This window comes from Denticeps clupeoides, chromosome 4 (assembly GCF_900700375.1).
Source record: "Denticeps clupeoides chromosome 4, fDenClu1.1, whole genome shotgun sequence".
In the NCBI taxonomy this organism is placed as follows: domain Eukaryota; kingdom Metazoa; phylum Chordata; class Actinopteri; order Clupeiformes; family Denticipitidae; genus Denticeps; species Denticeps clupeoides.
The window spans coordinates 7,228,890-7,251,163 of NC_041710.1; the positions used below are offsets into that span (position 1 = coordinate 7,228,890).

General features: G+C 42.0%; 2 protein-coding genes across 6 annotated transcripts in view; both read left to right on the plus strand.

Moving 5' to 3' along the window:
• The first annotated feature begins 63 nt into the window (after nt 1-63).
• On the plus strand, nt 64-12,466 carry pgm2 (phosphoglucomutase 2). The gene is made up of 13 exons (XM_028975151.1): nt 64-598; nt 2,239-2,406; nt 3,089-3,280; nt 4,040-4,123; nt 4,210-4,403; nt 5,847-6,036; nt 6,147-6,244; nt 6,509-6,683; nt 6,890-6,983; nt 7,165-7,294; nt 9,914-10,103; nt 10,185-10,318; nt 11,696-12,466. Exons 1-13 carry the CDS (start codon nt 548-550, stop codon nt 11,796-11,798), a joined length of 1,803 nt encoding a protein of 600 aa, XP_028830984.1. The 5' UTR covers nt 64-547; the 3' UTR covers nt 11,799-12,466.
• A 3,472-nt stretch (nt 12,467-15,938) lies between these two features.
• tbc1d1 (TBC1 (tre-2/USP6, BUB2, cdc16) domain family, member 1) overlaps nt 15,939-22,274 on the plus strand; it is a 39,240-nt gene continuing 32,904 nt past the window's right edge. For 3 of the 5 annotated variants that reach the window (XM_028975133.1, XM_028975134.1, XM_028975136.1), the window contains exons 1-4: nt 15,939-16,069; nt 17,230-17,297; nt 17,964-18,055; nt 18,134-18,559. In XM_028975133.1, the coding sequence (XP_028830966.1) occupies nt 15,954-16,069; nt 17,230-17,297; nt 17,964-18,055; nt 18,134-18,559 (702 nt within the window). In that variant the 5' untranslated portion in view covers nt 15,939-15,953. Of the gene's footprint in view, nt 16,070-17,229; nt 17,298-17,963; nt 18,056-18,133; nt 18,560-20,185; nt 20,449-22,274 lie in introns of those variants that run through there. The other 2 variants (XM_028975135.1, XM_028975137.1) reach the window with 2 other exon arrangements.

The window sequence follows — 22,274 nt, forward strand, 5'->3', positions numbered from 1 at the left end:
GTCCGGCCACAAAAATCCTGTCGTGATAAAGGACCAAATATAGAAAATGAACTTTTTTTAAAAAAAAATCGTATTTTATTACTATTTTGTTTTTGACTTTTGTTTGATTAAAATGTATATTATGACGTTCAGTTCACAATTTCTCGGATACGATAAAAGTCTGGGCTTTTATTTTGAACACTGAACAAACGCGCATATACAACCCGTGCAAATGTTCATTATTTAACGTTTACATTTCGTTACGTTACTTGTTGAATTCATTTTAATGAATTCATTACTTTTTTCATTATTGTTGTAAAAGTCGCTCTGGACAAGAACGCCACACGTGTTAATGTAAATAAACGGGGAGGGCTTCGTCAGGAAGGGCATCCGGACATCCAGACCGGCTGATACGCTATGGCGACCCCCGGCGACAGCCGACGGAGGCATCTGAGCACGTGGAGTCGCCGACTTCGATGACGACAGCGACCCCAGGAAGCGTCCGAGCTCAGTCGGGAGTCCCTGCCTGGCACACGCACAGACGCGCGGCGCGGCGAGGGGGTCGGACATGGACCGCAGCCTGGAAAGCGCCGTCGCACGATGGCTGGAGCTCGATCAAGTAAGCGTCTCCGCGTTTCTCGTTCCCCGTCCACGGGTCCACAGACGGGGGGGCTGGTGGCGGAAGGTCTGGTCAGGTGAACGCGTTACAGTTACCCCTCAATTCTCCTTTTTGAATCCGTAGAATGGAACTCATTAAAACTGACAGCGTTTTTTTGTTGTTGTTTTTAGCGCTTAACGTCACGATGCGACAATTAGCTTAGCATGCAGCGCGAAGAAGCTCGGCGCAAAAAAGGGGAACAATTTCCGGAGAAACGAGTCAAGCGAGTCAAGTGAGGGGCGATGTGGGTTTGTAAATCACAGTCCGTCTCCTAGAAAAATAAATCGACCTTTATTGGGGTGGCAGGTGTTACGGTGCTGTCGACACCCGTCCCCGGTCCTTTTTTTTTTAACTCTACCTCCAACTGCAGAAAGTGAAATTATAGTGAAATGGACCGTTTATAGGCGAGGTGGTGCGTAGAAATGGCGTCCCAACGAGTCCTAATTGTATTCGCGTGCTCATTAGGCAGATTTGGTTTTCTTTAACCTCGTTGACGTGAACACGTGACGCGGGGAAGCGGCGACATGTGACCTTGGCGACGTTGGGTTTTGGGGCGAGTTGTGTCACATGGCGCACAGACCGGCTTTGGGCCGGAGTTTTGACAGGATCCCGTCCTCACAGAGGAGCTTGGCAGATGGCAGTAAATTTGTTAATTTATATCCAGCACATATAACCTTTTTTTAAATTTGAAACCATTTACATTTACAGCATTTATCAGACACCCTTATCCAGAGCGACTTACAATCAGTAGTTACAGGGACAGTCCCCCCCTGGAGCAATTTAGGGACACAATGGTAGTAAGTGGGATTTGAACCTGGGTCTTCTGGTTCATAGGAGAGTGTGCTACCCACTAGGCTACAACCACCCACCAAAAAAAACAAAAACTGCTAAAATAAATAAATAGAAATATGGGCCCAAACTTTAATCCAAATTATTTTTTAATGTTGGGAAAGGCCCATGAGTCAATTAGGGCTCATATAGTGAAGATGATAGAATGAAATAGAATTAATAAACTGCCCGAATATTTAGTGTTTAGTATTCTTACTGCACACAAAGAAGTAAAAAAAAAAAAAAAAAAAAAAGAATAACAAGGCATTTGTGGTCAAACCTGGCAGACTGTATTGTAAAACAAATCCAAAAATGATCAACAATATACAGCTATGATCAACCATATACAGTGGTGGCCTAGCGGTTAAGGAAGTGGCCCCGTAATCAGAAGGTTGCCGGTTCGATTCCCGATCCGCCAAGGTTCCACTGAGGTGCCAATGAGCAAAGCACCGTCCCCACACACTGCTCACTCAGGGTGATGGGTTAAATGCAGAGGACATGTGCACCGTGTGCTGTGCTGCTGTGTATCACATGTGACAATCACGTCATGTTTTTTACGAAGAGTAGTTATTGCTACATGATTATTATTAGACATCTCTGCCTTAGTTTTATGAATATTCTATACCTATGTAGTTGATTATGGTATTAACCATAATTAATTAAGATATTTAAATACTAAAAGACATCAAGTCAGCATATAATTTTTATTGATTTTAATTGATCTTGTGTTTCAATACCACTTTTGATTAACTTTTTCCTTTATTTTGATCTAGAACCCAAAGACCTTAGCCTTAGTGAAGGACCTGGTAAAAGAAGGGTCTGTGGAAAAACTGAAGAAATGCTTTGGGACCCGGATGGAATTTGGTACAGCAGGGCTCAGGGCACCCATGGGTCCTGGGACCTCCTGCATGAATGACCTCACCATCATCCAGACCACACAGGTGAGTTACTATGATAAATGCCCTCAAGAAAAAGGGCCTTCAAACCACGGTGTAAGCTCTTCTCCAGCAAATCTCACAGATTCTCAATAGGTGCTTTTGTTGAGGTATTTGTGGTCCCTGTATACTATATCTGAAGTTAGTTTATGACTGAACTAAAAAATACATTTGTGCTCATTTTTACATCTAATCACAGAGCAGTGTAGGAGTGGGAAATTCTCTGGTCGGACAAAGCCTGAGAAACAGGGGGTAACCTTTCCCATTATGACGTCATAAGGGGACAAATTTCAGATCCGACCATCTGAGCTGCTGCTCTCTAAACGGCAGAGCAGAATGGCCAAAACACTGTTTACCCCTATTACCATTTCTAGCCACTGCAGGACTGTAGACAGACTAGGAGAACTGGTATTAATGTTAAATAATCTCACAAAGTGAAATTTTCATGTCATGGGACTTAAGGTCAGGTCACTGTTCTGTCCAATCCGTGTTTGAAAATTAAGTCTCATGCTAACTGAACAATTCTTTCACAATTGATGCTTTTTATAAACAGAGGAATTTTACAGTCGAACATGCATACATTTTTCTGATATGAAATACTGTTAATCTGCATTCTTGCTGTTCTCTTATTGCATGCATGTCGTTGCCTCTTTGATTTGCTGAGCTCAGTTCTCCTCCTCTGTTTAAGGGGTTTTGTTGCTACCTGGAGCACTGCTTTTCAGACTTGCAGGACAGAGGGGTGGTGATTGGATTTGATGCCCGTGCCCACACTGCAAGCGGTGGGAGCAGTAAAAGGTTTGCCACTCTTGCGGCAGCAGTTTTCATCAGCAGAGGTGTGCCGGTCTACCTGTTTTCTGACATCACACCCACACCTTTTGTGGTAAGGAAACTGAACAGAAAATAGCAGAAAATATGTGTAAAATAAATCGCAATTTGGTTTAGCCCTAATCTAAAGTGACATACCAGAGACATACCAGAGTAATAGCTCACATATGTAATTTCAGGGCAAGTATGGTTTGGAACTTTACTAATCCTCTGCACTCTGATGACTACCTCTGTCTATGTGATGAGGAGAGTGAAAGAAATTGCAACAGTGTGACCGCTGCATTTAACAATCGCCCTTAGTGAGCAGTGGGCAGCCATGAAAGGGCCCGGGAGCAGTGTGTGGGGACGGTACCTTGCTGAAGGGGACCTCATTGGAACCTTGGCAGTTTGGTTCCTTAACCACTGGGCAACCACTGCCCCATTGAGTCGGGATTGTGTACAATTCTAAAACAATAGTTATGTTATAAAAAAACTAAAAGCTCAAAGATGTGTGGCACAGTAAAGAAGTGCAGCACTGTTTGTGGTTAATGAAGTTTTCTGCATTTTCTTAAAAGGAACACTTTTCATCCCTAATGTAATAAACAAGCAAATACATTGAAGAAAGATTCTTTGCAGCCATTCCTTCAAAGTGCCGTCCCATAACGTCTCCCTTGTTGCATTATGTTTATGTTATTATAAGAAGGGTTTTACATTTCATGGCAATGCACTGACCTTTTGCACCTTTTTTGTACTTTGTGTGTCAGTGCCTTTGTTTAAACGAACCCTACATTTGTGGGGGTAATTTCACTTACTCACTCAGATCTCTCTTTTTCAGCCATTCACCATTGTGCATTTAGGATTATGTGCCGGTATCATGGTTACTGCTTCCCACAACCCCAAGGAAGACAATGGTTACAAGGTTAGATATTATTATTTTTTGATTAGTGGCAAGATCTCAAAGTTCTACCTAAGTACTACCTAGTCTTTTTACGGCCCATTTGGCAGGTGTACTGGGAAAACGGTGCACAGATCATCCCGCCGCATGATAAAGGCATTTCCACAACCATAGAAGAGAACTTGGAACCTTGGCCTCAGTCTTGGGATGCAGATGGAGCCATACAGAGCCCTCTACTTAAAGATCCCTATCAGGATGCCCACAAAGCATACTTTGCTGCTATTCAAAAACACTGCTTGCACAGGTACAGATGCATAAATAAAAAAACTAATTATTAAATTGATGCTTGATAATGATTGTTTATTTATCACATAGTCATGTGTCTTGTCATTGGTGTTAGAATGCATTGAAATTAATTAAGTTTCATTCACAAATTTACTGCAAATACAAAAATGTAATGTCTGTGAGATCCAAATTGAATATCTTGTATGACTTTCACGAGCTTGAAGAACTGCATCCATACAGTTTGGCAAGGATTCATACAATTTATGTCATACATTATCATCCGTAATAGCAAAGAAAGCAGTCTTGCATGCCTTCCAGAGTTCATCGATATTCTTTGGTTTCGTCTTCCATACTTCCTCTTTCATCCTACCCCACACATCAATGATGTTCATGTCTGGTGACTGGGCTGGCCAATCCTGGAGCATCTTGATCTTCTTTGCCTTGAGGAACTTCACTGTTTTCTGGGTGAATCTTGGATCCATGCAGCCTCCAGTAGGCCTCCTGCAATATTTGAGGAGACTATGGTGTAATTCAACAAGATTCATCTGAAAAAATCCACCACCATCCATCCTTTAAGCAGGCTGTGGGCCTTTGCAAATGCCACACAGTTTTTCAAGTGTCTTTTGTTTAGTGCTGGCTTCTGGACAGGTCTTATGAAGCTCTGCTGCAGTGGAAAATGGGCTGGCCTTGCATTTTTCGAGCCAACAAATGGTCCTCTCGAGCAGTTGTCTTGCGGGGTCTGCCTTACCCTGGCCTGGTCAAAAACATCTCCAGTCTCTTCAGATTTTTTTTTTAATCCTCTGAAGGTGTCTGCCACATCAGCAGTGGATCTGGTCTTCAGCCTCTTGATAATCAACACTTTAGTCTCAGGGTGAATCTCAGGCATGTTTGCAGTTGATGTGAAGGTCTAGTGTACTGGGGTTCTTTTTACACACACCTGAGACCTAATTGATCCATTATTAGTTACAGGTGAAGCTCAGATAACAAGGCGAGAACACTAATGTCTTTGCAAAAATGACTCAAGGGGGATTAACTTTGAATATTATAATAATTTTTGACAATTTCATTTTGCGCTGAAACCTTATTACATAAGCTGTTGGGAATAAAATGAGCCATTTCTTGTAAAAAAAAAAAAAAATCTTGATTAGAAATATATTTCAGTGGCACTTGAGGTCAAATTGTACACAAGCAACAAAACTTTTGTCGGGAACTGTAGACGCATGTTCACATGAAATATGTCTGAAGTAACGGATGGAAACAAGAAAGGACTGATTGCAAATTATGTGTCTTGGAGTGTCTTTGTGCTTGAGTGAAAAGATTTCTTTTGAGTAGGTTGATTGCCAGGCTCTCTGGTATGGCAGTCGGAGCACATAAACCCCCCCTACTCCTATAGCAGGCTCCACAATTAAATGTTAAATTGTTGGAATTCATTTCTTTTGAAATTGTCTCTCTCTTCACACAGAGACGTCAATAAGAAGTCAGAAGTGAAAATCGTGCACACTTCAGTTCATGGTGTAGGCCATAGTTTTGTGCAGGCAGCCTTCGAGGCATTTGACCTTCATCCACCATTTGCTGTTCAGGAACAGAAAGATCCAGACCCTGAGTTTCCCACAGTCAAATACCCAAACCCAGAGGAGGGAGAGGGCGTTCTGGTGAGTAGCTCTTAGTTTGGTGGAGGAATGTCAAAAATATCCTGGTGTCATTTTTTTATGCCTTATGTTTTTTTTTTTTTTTTTCCCCTCTTCTTTGTTTTTTTCCATAGACGCTGTCTTTTGCGCTTGCAGACAAGGAAGGAGCAGCCATCATTTTGGCCAATGACCCTGATGCAGACCGCCTGGCTGTGGCTGAGAAACAGAAAGGGTATACTGTGTAAATGGCTCTTTATAGTATTGATATAATTGAAGATAATTTATGATAATCATTTATAATTTATGAATAGGATGCTCTATACATGGCTTCATTTGCAATGGTTTTAATGAAATTTTGTATGTGTGAGTTGCATGAGTCATTCCAACCAAAGAGGCCTGCAAGCTTGTGGACATTGATAATTATCTTTAAGTGGGGGAATATTTTTAATTTTTCTGCACCGTAATGGTAAAATGCTTTCTTTTCTTTCTCTGTAAGTGGCCAGTGGACAGTTTTTTCTGGAAATGAGTTGGGGGCTCTTTTGGGCTGGTGGATGTTTCAGTGCTGGAAGCAAAATGGTGAAGGGGACCCGAAGGACGTCTATATGCTGGCCAGCACAGTTTCTTCAAAGATCCTACGAGCTATCGCTCTCAAAGAGGGCTTCCACTTTGAGGTAAGTAATATATACCTAGAATGGAACTGTTACTCTGTTGTCTTACCAGCTGCATAATAACCTCTAATCTAATCAATATTTTAATAATCAAAACAAAGGAGCTAAAATATTTTCACTTGAAAACTTTTTTTTAATTTTCAAGTCTGGGGGGCTTGATTGGTGTGTTGTTGTTCAATAACATTTTTGTCTTTCTGTCTGTTTTTCAGGAGACCCTGACTGGGTTTAAATGGATGGGAAATCGAGCTAAGGATTTGCTGGAACAGGGAAAGAAAGTGTTGTTTGCATTTGAGGAGGCAATTGGTATGGGACTGGAGCATAATGTTTCACACACTCAATTTGAGATTGTATTCTTGACACTCTGTACATTGACTATGCATTGAACCTTAAAATATCAATCAAATTACAGTTAAGCTTGATTCTACAAGCTGAGTGTTCTACAGTGTATGAGTTCATGTGCTACTATGTCCACTGGGACCTGTAGGGTACATGTGTAGCCCTGCAGTGCTGGATAAAGACGGTGTTAGTGCAGCAGCAATTGTGGGAGAGATGACCTCCTACCTTTCAACAAAGAAAATCACTCTATCGCAACAGCTCAAAGCCATTTATGAAGAGTAAGTAACCCACTAGACTACTACAACCTGCTTTCTGTCACTGCCCTATTTTATGATAAATCTGTTAGGTGAGAGAACCGTTTGAATTTTTCACACCTATAGATTATTATATTTCAAATGTGCAATGTTTGCTTAGGACTCATACTACTTACAACTATTGGTGTGGTTTGTTGTCATTTTTGTTTAGGTTGCTTGTAGGGTGTCACAACACAAGGGTCATGATACGGTTGTCATAATATTTTTGTGACTGTACAGAAATTTTACTGAAAATGTAAAAACAGAGCTGATATACAAAATGCTGTGTACGATCTGTGTGAATCGTATTACATTAGTAATTCAACCAAAACAACATAGCTCACAACTGAACTAAATTTGCATACAAAAAAAACCGATATTTGACGCCACTGCATTTATATCACCATATAAAATATTGTGAACATAATCACCTTCCTTTGGCTGCTCTCGTAATGGTTTGCTACAGCAGATCAATCTGGCTGTCTGCGTAATAGACTTTTTTTTTTTGCGTTTTGCGTTTTTGCGCTGGATGCCCTTCCTGACTAGGGGGTGCAATGGTATTCGGTAAAACATTCGACCCGCCATGCATGGTTTAACATTTTATGGACTGTGGGATTTCAGCTTTGCAGTTCATTTGATGAGATTGGTCCTGAAATGTCCAGTGAATGCACATTCAAGCGCCAACAGGTGAAAGTCCCCAGGGCTCTAGGGTGCGACCAATTTGGGACAAGACCAATCGACCAACAATGTCCATGCAATTTGGGCCTACACCAATCAACCAATGGTGCGGAAAAAATCTGAGGTCGCTCCGGTGTGGGAAAATTTTTCTGCTCTTTGAACCCGAACCCGACATAATTGTGGCAGCGGATTCCAGCCAACAGGACTGTACCAACATGCCAGGACTGTACCAACATGCTTTGTGCATGTTACAAGTAATTTAAACATTTTAACAATTTTAAGTTTTTCCCCACACCTCAGACTTTGCTTTCGTAATCACCAGAAGCTAGCAATTTTATGGCTGATCAAAACGCATCACCTTACCGCACATTTACCGGCCAAGCCCAAGTAAAATGATAGAAATTAAACACTGAAATAGCACAATGCCTCTATTAAACACATTACATGGCATGAAAAATGTACTGGCCCAGTGTTTCCTGCTCCCTGCTGTCTTTCAGCAACAGACAGCAGTAAAAAAAGTTTTACTTTTCTCCTATAGAGAAACCTGTACAGTATTTAAGCTTTAGTTTTAGTTAGTATAGTTTGTTTAGTGTATATATACATTTTTTTTCTTTTATGATTGCATTATGAGGGGGGGGTCTGTGTGAATCATTATTTCAATGCACTGTATACTGTTGTACTGACAAAAAAAACGATTATTCGAATAACTCAAATGATTTGATTACAAAAAATATTCGAGGAAAATTCTTTGCCTCGAGGCTTCGTTTAATTAGTCACCAAAGTCCATCTATTATCGAATTGCTTCTGCGGAGCTACACAGTGCGGAGTCATTGTTTTACACGGACTGTTTTAACTGACACGCATTTCAAAGATTTAAGGAGGCACGATTTATTGGCGGAAAGTGAACATGCCGGTGTACCTAAAAGGCATAAAATGTCTGAAGTGTGGGACCGTTTTACGCTGCGTGGACATCGTTTTTTTTTTTTTTTTTTATTGCTAACTAACATTAGCGTGTCTTGGTACATTATTTGTAAGTATTTGTGTTATGAGTCGATAGTGACGAGGCATGATAATTCTCTCTATTTTGCACATAACATTGCCCAAATACAAACATACTACCTACCTACCTCATCTGGATACAACTGGAAACTGAACTGTATTGTTTAAGTTGGATTATTAGTAATACTTGTTTATTTATATTTTCTTTTTACTATTTTGTACATTTTTATACTTTTTTTTTTTTTTCTCTATTCTCTCTATTATACTTTTTTTTTTTTTCTCTCTATTCTCAGATGGGCTATAGTACCAAAGGGTACACCCCTTTTTGCTTTTTTAAATAAAAATACATCTAAGGACAATTAGGCTAACCTATGTTTCGTTTTTTTTTTTGTTTTTTTATTTTTGTACATGAATGTTTCACAGAAAGATAGATTAAATTAGCTTAGTTCTGGAGCCAGTAACCCAAATGTTTTTAAGCTTTGATATAATAAAAGTATTGAGTTTGATTTTTTTTTTTTTTTTTTTTTTGTGAGGAACAGCCAATTGCTTGCTCATTTTAAGGGAATTTTCATGTTGCGTAACATGAGAGATAGTTGTTTAAAAACGCAAAAGTATGAGTTATCCGATTACTCGATTTATCAATGTAAAATCGACAGAATACTCAGTTCCAAAAATATTTCGATAGTTGCAGCCCTTGAATCTTTACCCACAAAGCATGTACCAAAAATGAACCGAAACCATGGCCCAGAAACCGAGGTACAGACCGCAGTGTGGGATAACTGTTCCATAGCACCCGTATTCCTGACACAACCCTCTCCATTTAGCCAGGCTTGGGACCTGCATCTAGCATACTGTCACCTACAACCCCAGTGGCTGGGTTGCTTAGGCCAAACATGAATATCTAAAATACTTTTCTATTTCTTTTAGGTATGGATACCACATCACCAAAAACTCTTACTTCATCTGCCATGACCAGGACACCATCCACCGACTTTTTGAACGCCTGAGGAACTACACTGGTCCCAGCACTTACCCCACTGAATGTGGGGGGGTTGTAGTTTTGGCTGTCCGGGACCTGACAACCGGTTATGACAGCACTCAGCCTGACAAAAAAGCTGTGAGCCTCATGTCAACCTTTGATGCATACGAACTTAAAGAGTTATTAAAGAATTTGCACAACTATCTCTTTCTTCATCAGATTTTACCCACGAGTAAGAGTAGCCAGATGATAACCTTCACCTTTGCTAATGGAGGGGTGGCTACTATGCGCACAAGTGGAACTGAGCCAAAGATAAAATACTACACAGAGCTGTGTGCTGCCCCAGGAAACAGGTATTTTATGGTTTAATGAAGAGTTAAAAGACAATAAGATAAACCTTTATTAGTCCAACAAGATGGAAATTTCTATAAAATTTGCAACTAGAAAAGGGAGGGTTTTTTTTGTCTTGGAAAGCAGTGCAAATAAGTGCAAATTCATTTTTGAATAAGTTAATTTCGTGGAATAGCTGAAATTGTAAAACGTTAAAAGAGATGAGAGGAAGAAAGGCTGAAGAGGAAGAGTGACAAATATTGTTTTTATTAATTAATTTCGTGAATTTGGTCAATTTAGGTATTTATGCTTTAATTTGCATATTAACACAAGAAATTTGGTTATGTTTAAAGCATGTTTAAAAATGTACATTTTAGCATGCTAGTGTTAGCACACTAACATCAAAAATGCTAACAGGGCGTGGCCATGATGCATCACATAAAATTTGGTGGCATTTGGAGCATGTTTACAAATTAGCATGTTAATGCTAGCATGCTAACGTCAAAATGCGTCAAGAAAACGTGATAAAGGAGGAGTAGGGTTAAAGAGTGAAAGAGAAAATTTAGTTGACCTCAGATGAAGGTATGTACTAAGTTTCATGTCAATATGTTGAAATGTGAGGAACCGAGGACAGGTTACATTTTCCATTATAAGTGAATTGGGGGAAAAATAGGGGATGAAAAGGAGGAGTGCAGGCATGGCCATTTGGCAAAAAAGTGAATGAACATAAAGAGGGGCTTATGGAGATGCTGTATACTGAGTTTTGGGTGTCTACGATAAAAATTGTGGTCATGAGAGCTCGTCCCATGTTGACTTAATGGGAAAAATCTGTCTGGGGAAAAAAGGGTGTGGCATGTGGGCAGAGTCACAGATCATATTAGCACACTTCTGCAGTATGAGCCAGACAAATGTGTAAAGTCTCAAGGATGTGTGAAGAAAACTGTGACCGGTGTGTGCTCAACAGTCTCAGCGCAAATCTCGACCCGAAGCAACCAATACATTTACATTTACAGCATTTATCAGACACCCTTATCCAGAGCGACTTACAATCAGTAGTTACAGGGACAGTCCCCCCTGGAGCAATTTAGGGTTAAGTGTCTTGCTCAGGGACACAATGGTAGTAAGTGGGATTTCAACCTGGGTCTTCTGGTTCATAGGCGAGTGTGTTACCCACTAGGCTACTACCACCCTATATGTCATATTGTGCGGAGAGATCAGGCCAAAGGTAGTAGTAATCAATAGTAGTTTCTAGTAGTAGACTGCGTTGTCTTTTTAAACACTGGCCCAGTCTGCTGCTGTTCTGAAATAAAATATTGCAACTCATATTGAAATCATTAAATTAGTATTTTGACTGACATTGACTGACTATATGTGTGTATATTTCTGTTTGTGTCTGACAGTGATGTAACCCACTTGAAGGCTGAGTTGGACAACCTGGTTGATGCCATCATTGAGGACTTCTTCCAGCCCAAGAAGAACAATCTGCAGCCACGGCCTGAATGAGTCATGATGCTCAGTGCACGAGTTATAACTACATTCCTGCTGGTTCCCACCTGCCCATATACTAACTGCGTAGTCCAAATTATCCAAGATTAGCATAACATTTTACTGACATTTTTTTATGCCAGAGTTTGAAATTATTATTGAATTATTATATTGAATTTATTTCTCAAGTTACCAATTAATATTTTGTTCACCGTGCATGATATAATGCAAAGGCTTCTCATATTTTTAACTTGTTTTTTTTTTTTTTTTATTTAACAAAGGCTAGCTGGATGACTTACACTAAGATTTGCAGAAAAGAAACATTCCAGACGCCTTACCTCAAATGACACATCCAGCAGCCAGCTGGTGTGGAGTATTGAAATGGTCTTCCTGGGCTGTATGGTAATAACCTGAAATTCTCAGCTATCATTATGTAACTAACAGATAACAGAAATCCTGATGCTGGCTTTTGTTATTGAATCTGTCTTCCCCTCATTTCAGTAGTGACTTTTGATAGAGTCTAAAACCTGACTGCTGTTTGTCCATGTAAACATTTTCATGTTTGTTTTTAATGAACAACCATGCAATGTTCATGTTTATATCAGTTTACAGATTTTCAGAGATCTCAAACTCTTATGTCAGTTATACTATAATCCTGTCACATCAAAATTAAACATTTTCCCCAACTCTGTTCACAATTATTGCAGGAGGCTGACCAATACCTACACCTACAAAATAATTTGAACATTTGACAGTCAGGCATGGTCAGGTCTGTTCATTTATCATGTGAATTAGTACGGTGGTGTCATCTTACAATCAGAGTCTACACAAAAAAGGGCATATTTGGACATGGTGCAAAATAGTGCCCCCCTGGTGATTCCCTGCTCTGTACCAACCATTCCAGGATGAGCTCTGGCACCCACTGCCCTGGTTATGGACTAAAAGGTTCAATAAAGGTGAAGTGATTATGATTCATTATGATATACAGTATATGATGCACACAGCTAAATTTGTCCGCTGCATTTAACCAATCACCTTAATGAGCAGTGGGCAGTCATAGAAGTTCCCTGGGGAGCAGTGTGTGGGGATGGTTCTTTGCTCAGTGGCACCTTGGCGGTCGTGAATCGAACAGACAACCTTCTGATTACGAGTCTGCTTTTTCCTTACCTGCTAGGCCACCACTGCCCCGGTTAGAGACTGTGTGAATGGCCTTTTTATTTGCATAATTGGAATGTACAGGCCAAAAGTTTGGACACACCTTCTCATTCAATGTGTTTTCTTTATTTTCATGAGTATTTACATTGGTAGATTCTCACTGAAGGCATCAAAACTATGAATGAACACATGTGGAGTTATGTACTTAACAAAAAGTGGAGACCTGGCCTCCACAGTCACCGGACCTGAACCCAGTTGAGATGGTTTGGGGTGAGTTGGACCGCAGAGTGAAGTCAAAGGGGCCAACAAGTGCTAAACACCTCTGGGAACTCCTTCAAGACTGTTGGAAAACCATTTCAGGTGACGACCTCTTGAAGCTCATCGAGAGAATGCCAAGAGTGTGCAAAGCAGTAATCAGAGCAAAGGGCGGCTATTTTGAAGAAACTAGAATATAAAACATGTTTTCAGTTATTTCACCTTTTTTTTGTTACGTACATAACTCCACGTGTTCATTCGTAGTTTTGATGCCTTCAATGAGAATCTACCAATGTAAATGGTCATGAGAATAAAGAAAACACATTGAATGATGTAAAAACTTTTGGTCTGTTCTGTATGTGTTCTCTCAGCAGCTTACAGGCAGTTTCAAACTCTTTTATTGACAATTACAATCAATTTTTGCAGTGCTGGACCTTCCCCCCCCAAGACCTCTGCAATCCATCCTGGCATGCTGTCAATTAATTTCTGGGCAAATTCTGACCGATGGCAACCCATAAATTTCAAAGTTTTTTTCATACTTATTTCTCACTTTGGTCTTATGACACGGTGCGCCATCATGCTGGATAAGGCAAACTGTTTCTGGATGGTTGGGAGAAGTTGCTGTCAGCACTGGTGGCACCCCGATCCTGAGGCACCCCGATCCAGAATCATCTGGCGCTTGCTGGACTTTCTTGGGCACCCTGAAGCCTTCTTCACAACTCTTGAACCTCTCTCCTTGAGGTTTTTTATGATGGTTGATTTAGGTGACAGTCAGCATGACAGAATGATCTCCAGCCTTGTGCTCGTCAACACTCATTTGTGTTAACGGTCCTTTTGTGGCAGTGTCACGTCCCCGTCTAGGGGTCAGGAAACATGACAAAAGAGGGGAATGTGTGCAGTGGGAAGACACAGATACCAAGCCCAAGTGAAATATTGTGCTTTTATTTACAGTGAGTAGTGAACAACCAACCAAACCTAAAGTGCTATATACAACAACTACACAACAAGTCACAGGAGGACAACACACCATGAAAGGAGAGACAAAACAACTACACAAAACCACAACTAACCACACTAATCACTAACACACAACAAAGGCTTATCCAACTAACACAATCCAAGACTCCAACTCCAAAACTCTCCTCTCACTTCCTCCTCCTCTGGCTCCACAACAATGAGCCTTGAATGGTGGCTGGAATGGTCCTTGTGTAGTTCTCTGTCCTGTGCGTTGATTGGCTGCCAGTTTACGAGGGAATTGGTGGGTGGAACCGTAATCCAAATCTCCTCCCCCCCAGCAGACAGCCTAAAAGAGAAGATGCACAAAACAGAGCACCCCAAGCCATTCTACGGCCTAAAGGACGTAACAGGCAGGGCTGGAATGGTTTTAAGGTCATTTTCATGGCAAAGAGGGACTTTGCAATTCATCTAATCACTCTTCATAACATTCTCGAGTCTATTCAAATTGCCATAATAAAAAACAGAAGCAGCAAACTTTATGAAAATCTGTATTTGTGTCTTTCTCAAAACTTTTGGCCACGACTGTACATGCCTTTGGACTCCAGGAGGAAACTAGAGAGCCCAGAAGACGAACGGTCCGAGCCAGGATTCGAACAAATTTAGAGGTGTGAGATGCTAAACATTGTGTTTCATCGCCCCAAGCAGCGAATCCAAATCACCAGCGTGCAGCGATCGGATGACTGCTCTGCTTCTCTGCCCTGCAGAATTTGATGGCAGGAGCATGGTCACCACGGTGTAAGCACTCGGCCTTCTTACCACAACAGCCTGTAAATGGTCTGAGGGATCTGTCGTCCCAATACAGGACTCTTTGTCCCTGTACATTTTATATGAACTTTGGCTCCAATAAGAAAGACAATCCGATGTTTCTGGATCATGTTTTTTAGAAGTGTTCTTGGGTCCATGTAATGATTTCTGTGCCTGTTGTTAATGCAGTGCTGCATGAAAACTTCAGAACAAGCAGTGAAACTCAGTCAGTAGAACAATGTGACCTACAGCAATCATTCAAGAATGGCTTGCCTGTAAAATAAGTTCAAGGTGGTTGACTTGACCTCCAAATTCACCCGATCAAGCACCCGTGGGGTGTGTGAGGTGGAAAAACAAACCTGATCCATGGAGGCACCGCCACGCAATTTACAGGACTTAAAGGATTTTCTCCTGATACCACAAATACCACAGCATACATTCAGAGGTCTGGAGGGGTCCATATGTCATTGGGGCCCAGCAGCAAATGGAGAGGATCATAACGTGAATCCTGAACCGTCAAAGGCGCCCACTGCTCACCAAGGGTGATGGGCTAAAAGGAGAGGACAGGATGGTAGTAGCCTAGTGGTTAACACACTCGCCTATGAACCAGAAGACCCAGGTTCAAATCCTGCTTGGTTAGAATCTTCCGTTTCACGATGTGCAAATTTATTTCAGTAGGTGAAAGGTACTACCATTGTGTCCCTGAGCAAGACACTTAACCCTAAGTTGCTCCAGGGGGGGGCCGTCCCTGTAACTACTGATTGTAAGTCGCTCTGGATAAGGGCGTCTGGTAAATGCTGTAAATGTAAATGTTGACGATGACGATCGCTTCACTTAAAAAAGTAGTTCTCAAGCGTCCTGCCCAATTTTCGTGCGTAAAACCGCACTTCCAAATGCGTAGCGTAACGTAACTCCGGGCGGTAACTGTGCCCGACATCGAGTGAACGCGTCTGCGCGGTCGAACCGGCGGAATCGCTGAAAAACGCGCAGCAACGCTGGCGGATGTCGCCGCGCGTAAAGGACACGCGCGCGCCCGGGCCGCGACTATTAATAGCGCGACGGCAGCGGGGACGCGCTGAGTCGTGGCAAAGGCGAGGGCGACGACGGCGGGGACCCAGGTGAGTCCAGGTCGCGCACGACGGCTGTCCCTCGAGGGACGAGGGTTCGTTTAGTGTCGCGGCGGGCCACGCGAACCGGGTCGTCTCCGTCGCTGCGCGATCCGCTGCGTCCCCGAGTCTCCGCACCACATCCGGCCCGCGCACGTTGCTCGCCGCCGCTATTAGAACTTTTCGTTTCCTCTCGCACTAGTTGAGACTTTCCAGCAGAGAGGGTTTTTTTTTTATTTATTTAAAAGTGACATACAGTTTTAAACATAAACAGCATAAAACTGCTATTTCTAATTACGACAACATGCTCATGAAAGTGATTACTTTCCGTGGATAATGGGTGTCAAAAGTTTTTTTAAAAATCAAGTTTATGCAATACTAATACAGTACAGGCCAAACGTTTGGACACATCTTCTCATTTAATGTGTTTTCTTTATTTTCATGACCATTTACATTGGTAGATTCTCACTGAAGGCAACAAAACTATGAACACGTGGAGCTATGTACTTAACAAAAAAAAGGTGAAATAACTGAAAACATGTTATTTACTCTGTATTGGGTTCAGTTCCGGTGACTGTGGAGGTCAGGTCTCCACTTTTTGTTAAGTACATAACTCCACATGTGTTCATTCATAGTTTTGATGCCCTCAGTGAGAATCTACCAACGTAAATGGTCCTGAAAATAAAGAAAACACATTGAATGAGAAGGTGTGTCCAAACTGTTGGCCAGTACTGTATATGCAACTAAAATGACCAAGATGGTGTGACGCACTTGACAACAATGTCACTGGTCCAAAAGCTACACGAGTGCTGTTAAGTTTAACATATGATAGCCAGGACTAAGGGTCAAAATGTGGTGCACTGTATGAATATTTTAATTAAGCCTGATGCACTATTCAATATAACATATATATTCAATATAACTTTACAGAACTCTGAATATCTGGGTTATGATAACAATTTACCTTGAATTTAATTGAAATTAGTAAAAAAATATCGCGAGAGGTGACAGTGTTTCATTGAAATGAAATTATGTCCCACATTATCTGAGTACAATCTCCTGTAAAAGTAAAATATTACCAATTTTTTTTAAGCATTTAAGTTTTGATTTTCCAGAGAATCTCCCATCAACCAACAGGCAGGCCATGATGGACATTTCCGCTCTGTCAACAGGGAGCTCTGTCTGCAGTTGTGTGAAGGATGTAGTAGACGTCTGAGTGTCACGTTCTACCAGACAGCGCGTATGTTTTGCCGTGTTAATGGTGCATTTAAAGACGTGCCATACTCCATACTCACTCTGCAGTATATCACATGCTGGCAACTTAACAAAAAAAATCTGGGTGGCTGCTTTCTTTGACTGGACTGAAAAACATTCTAGTTTTTAAATTATTCAAGAATGTAGAAGCTTCATTTATCAGACTGTACCTCATTACCTCTGTCTTTCAGTCCAAATTGTATAGGCTCAAAGTCTTCTGGTGTCTTAGACATAAGACTTCTTCTGCAAGTAGAGCAATCCCGAGTTTTATAAACGCGACTGACACCAATTTTATTCATATTTGGTCTTATAGAAGGATGTTTTGGAAAATGTCCTTTCTTTATCTGTATGGTGTTCTCACACTGTTTTCAGCAATTGCATCTAGTCACATGTTAAGCAATAAATATGCAAATTTACATTTACAACATTTATCGGCATTTACAGCATTTATTTACAGCATTAGTCCCCCTGGACAAGCTCGGGGTTAGGTGTCTTGCTCAGGGACACTAGGCTACTACCACCCAAAACGTAAAGCGTTTCAAGCGATGTATTTCTTTGACAGATGACAGATCATTGGAGCAGGTCTTTTTATTGTCTACAACACTAGCTTTGCCGCCGAGTATTTGTATGACACGTTTTAATTTCCTCATAGGCCTGGAAATCATGGAGGGCATTTGCTTCGAAGTCAGAAGTGGTGACAACACCCCTGCCCAAGATCACCCAACCTGCTTCAACTCAGCCCAGGTGAGATTCCTTTACATATCGTATGTAGAGTTGTTGTTGAGGTGTCAGCCTCTTTCTTTTTTTTTTTTTGGTCAATAGGATGAGCGTGATGGTGCTGAAGAGGAGGTCCACTACCGCCTGTACATGGTTGGCTCGCTGCCTGTGCATCCTCTCACCACCATGACTATGCTTCCTTGGATTCTGGCTGAGATCCGAAGACCTCAGCTTGGGGACAGAGGTTGGCCAGTTGGTCTGACGGCTCATCGGTCCTTCTCTCTGGGATCACCAGGCCAGAACAAGCCTGTAGTTCTGCAGGTGACAGCAGATTTTGTGCGGTGTGTACTGGACATGGCTGGACCCAACACACCCTGGGATCCCCTGCAGCACGGGGTCATTTGGGAACATCGGCCACATCGGATCACCAAACTCATTCACAATAGCCTGGAGCCAACTTGTTTTTGCTGTCTGGTCCAGGAGGAAGGATGGGCATTCTGTTATGCCTTTCAAAGTGAAGATCAACATAAGGTGAGGATACAGTGCATATGACCTTTAATGTCGTTTCAGCTACATAAATGTTCAACAGTACATAGTGAAACGAAACAACATTTCTCCAGAACCTGGTGCTACATGTAACATTTGAACAAAAGTTACATACTGACATAGAGTGCGACACAGACAAACTGTAACATTGAACTAAAATCATGTAGACAACAATGAGACAGACAGCCCTAAACTAGTGAAATGAGTAAGAGATACTAGACCATGTGTGTCAAGGTGAACGTTTGTTACAGGACATGCAGTGGTTATGAAGGTGGTAGTAGCCTATTGGTTAACGCACTCGCCTATGAACCAGAAGACCCAGGTTCAAATCCCACTTACTACCATTGTGTCCCTGAGCAAGACACTTAAGCCTAAGTTGCTCCAGGGGGACTGTCCCTGTAACTACTGATTGTAAGTCGCTCTGGATAAATATTACTCAATATAACAGAGGTAGTGTGTGTGTGTGTGTGTGTGTGTGTGTGTGTGTGTGTGTGTATTAATTTGTATTGTATTAAAAGTAACAATAACGCAATAAGTGTATAAATCCACTTCATTATCATGGCCTAAAATAACAGCTTTTCACAGTGAACTGCTGTGATGTAAAAATAAGTACAGATACACAAAACATTCACGAAGGAGAAGAAAGGACAAAGGGAGCAAATGTCTGCACTTTTTCTTGCTCTGCACCAAGGCACATCTATAAAAAGCTTGTTGAGGAGCGTGTCTGACCTTGACCTTTGTTGTTATATGTATCAGAGGGATCCCAGATCCAATGACATGGTTTAATAGATCTTGGCTAAGAATGTGTTGAAGGACGTCTGCCCCCCAGTGGCAGATATGTGTTTGATCGTGTGTGTGTGTTTATGGGAGGTACAACAATAATTTCTCTGTGTCTGCTGGCATTGGATATAATGAACAGGTGCATTTACGACACCGTTTTGGTTATAAAGGTTGTAAAAGGTAGCTTCAGAAGTTCAAGAGCAACATTTGTCGAGGTTAACATTTGTTACAGGACATGCAGTGGTTATGAAGATACACATCGCCGCCAAAAATGTATTTCAGCAAATGCATTGCAACAAAAATGTATTTTACAGACACAGTGTGTCCCTGCTTGCGTATGGGACCTTTGTCAGGCAAAATTAAAAAAAAAGTATTTTACTAGGAGTTTAGTAAGAACATATAAATATTACCCTCTTATCATACAGAACCTGATTCTTTACAAATTTTGGGATTAAGACCTTAAATATTGGCGGTAAAGGTACATTGGAGTATCCAAGTAGCCCTTAATGTTGCTGTGTATTTCTGATACCCAGAAGATTTTAACAAATGTGTAAATTGACAGCTCTCACATACCGTACTTCCAATTCCTAGATTATTTACAGGATCTCCCCAAATCATTCCACGTGCTCTGCGTTTATTGAACAATTCCGCACCGTTTTTTGTAACATTTCGTCCTCTTTACGAGGTTAAAGCTCCTGGATCCAGTCCGGAGAGCAGAACGGCGAGTGAAGTTTTGGCTGCGATCCACTCGCCTGCGGTTCGCGGTTCGGCCACCAGGCGGCAGAGTCAAATCGTTAAGTTTTGACACCGACCGCCGGTCAAAAGTAAAGTTGAGCCGCGTCTACTGTACAACGCGCAGACTTGCCGGCGTTCGCGACGAGCGGCCCGGGTGGGAAGGACTCCGCGTCCGCGGGACGTGGTTTGCTGACGCGCGGGTGGAGCCCGGGTCGGGAGGGGGGTGGAGAACCCGGCGGGCCCAGCAGCGGGGCCAGGGGTCCCGGCCGAATTCCGCGGACATGTCCCTGGAAGGGATGAAGGCCCGCTTTCAGAAGCTCATCGTGCTGCGGCGAGACGCGCGGCCGGAGGCGCAGTCCGTGAGTCCTCCTCCTCCTCCTCGCCGCCGCAGCCGGCTAACTTTAGCCCGGCTAACTTATTTACTATCTGTCTTGTTGTTGTTGGTTTATATGAATGTCATCGTTTATTGGCCGCTTGTGTTTTGTTGTCGCGAACTCTTGATCTCTACTTTGTCACATGTTGCTGTCACACAGCAGCTAGCTTAGTGGCCAGAACTAGAACTAGCCGGGCCGGGCCGGCTCGTCGAGTTTACTCCGAGTTATTAGTCATGGCGAAACTTTTGCAGTTGAACTTGCCGCGTCGGGCTTTGTGGAGGTCGACGCCAGAAAGAAGCCGGTCGTGGGAACGTCAGGTGACCCGAGCCGGGAAGCGGGGTCTTGGTGGGAGGAAAAATTGCCCTTTTTTTTTTGTCGAGCACATCCACACAATCCCGCCATTTGTCCGCCAATCCTCCGAACGGGAGGTTGTGGAGCAGAGCAAGTGTGCAGGCCTATGAACCAGAAGACCCAGGTTCAAATCCCACGTACTACCATCGTGTCCCTGAGCAAGACACTTAACCCTGAATTGCTCCAGGAGGGGACTGTCCCTGTAACTACTGATTGTAAGTCGCTCTGGATAAGGGTGTCTGATAAATGCTGTAAATGTAAATTTCTTCTTCTCATTTGCATCATGGATTGTGCAAATCATTTTATTTAGGGACATATAGGGACATTGAGATTCCTTTTCAATTCTTACACATTGAATCAAATTCAGATTTTATACATAGTCATACATGGTATGATGTGCAGTGAAATGCTTTAGCAACTGCTGCAGACCACAGTATTGCAAATATTGCAAGTATACAATAAACCAATATGCAAATATTGCAAACATAACCAGATATTACACTTTTAAGTCTTTAACATAAAACATAAAGTGTGTGTGTGTGTGTGTGTGTATATATATATATATATATATGGAAATTGAAATTTTAATTGTTTTTTTAAACCAACATTAACGTTACCTAATGACTGACTTGAGCCTAGAAGAATTAAATGATTCTCAGTACCTACTTTGGTATAGAATAAAAGAGACTCGTACGTTTTGCCTTATCACCAGTTGGGCATCTGCCTCGAACATGAAGGACTCCAGATCCCAACTCGGTTCCTTATCGTTTAGCTGCCGCCGCGGCTATCTGAGAATCACCGTGAGAAGCAGATCAGGTCGGCAGCAGTGGTTACAGCGGCTCTTGCATTTCTCGGTTCGCTGCCAACGTACCTCCTCTGGAGGCCAGGATTTGCAGAATGGACTCGTTTTTGCTGACACCGGCCATCTGTTTGCCTGTGTGTGAGAAACGGGGATTTCTCTAACATTGAACTTTGCTCCTTCTCCGGGGACAGAGCAGGGGACGTTTGCCGGCGGTGCACACAGTGTCGTCTTGGTGGGTAATTTGGCAGGTTTAGTTTGTCGTGTCATGCGTTGAAAAACATAGTGATGTGCAGTACTAACGTGGGCTGTGCGTGGCCCTTTCTCTACAACACCATCTTGTAGTGATTGACATAAAATCAGAAAGACCAGAGCCCATCCAGAGATACTGGGACCTTGGTGGAGATGCACACCGTCTACACACCGATTAAGTCACTAATTGACCCTCTCTCCATGGTTTTAGTTGGATAGGAAAAAGATGCCGACGTGGGGAGAAAGATCATGCAGAGATGACAAAATCTTTCAATAGGTTTCCAATTGGATTGAAAGGTTTTATGAAAAATTAAATAAATTGACAGATACATTTTTGGATTGACAGATATTGCGATTTACTTTGCGCTTTTTGCTGTTCAGTATTCACTTCAGGGCGATTCTCTGGAAA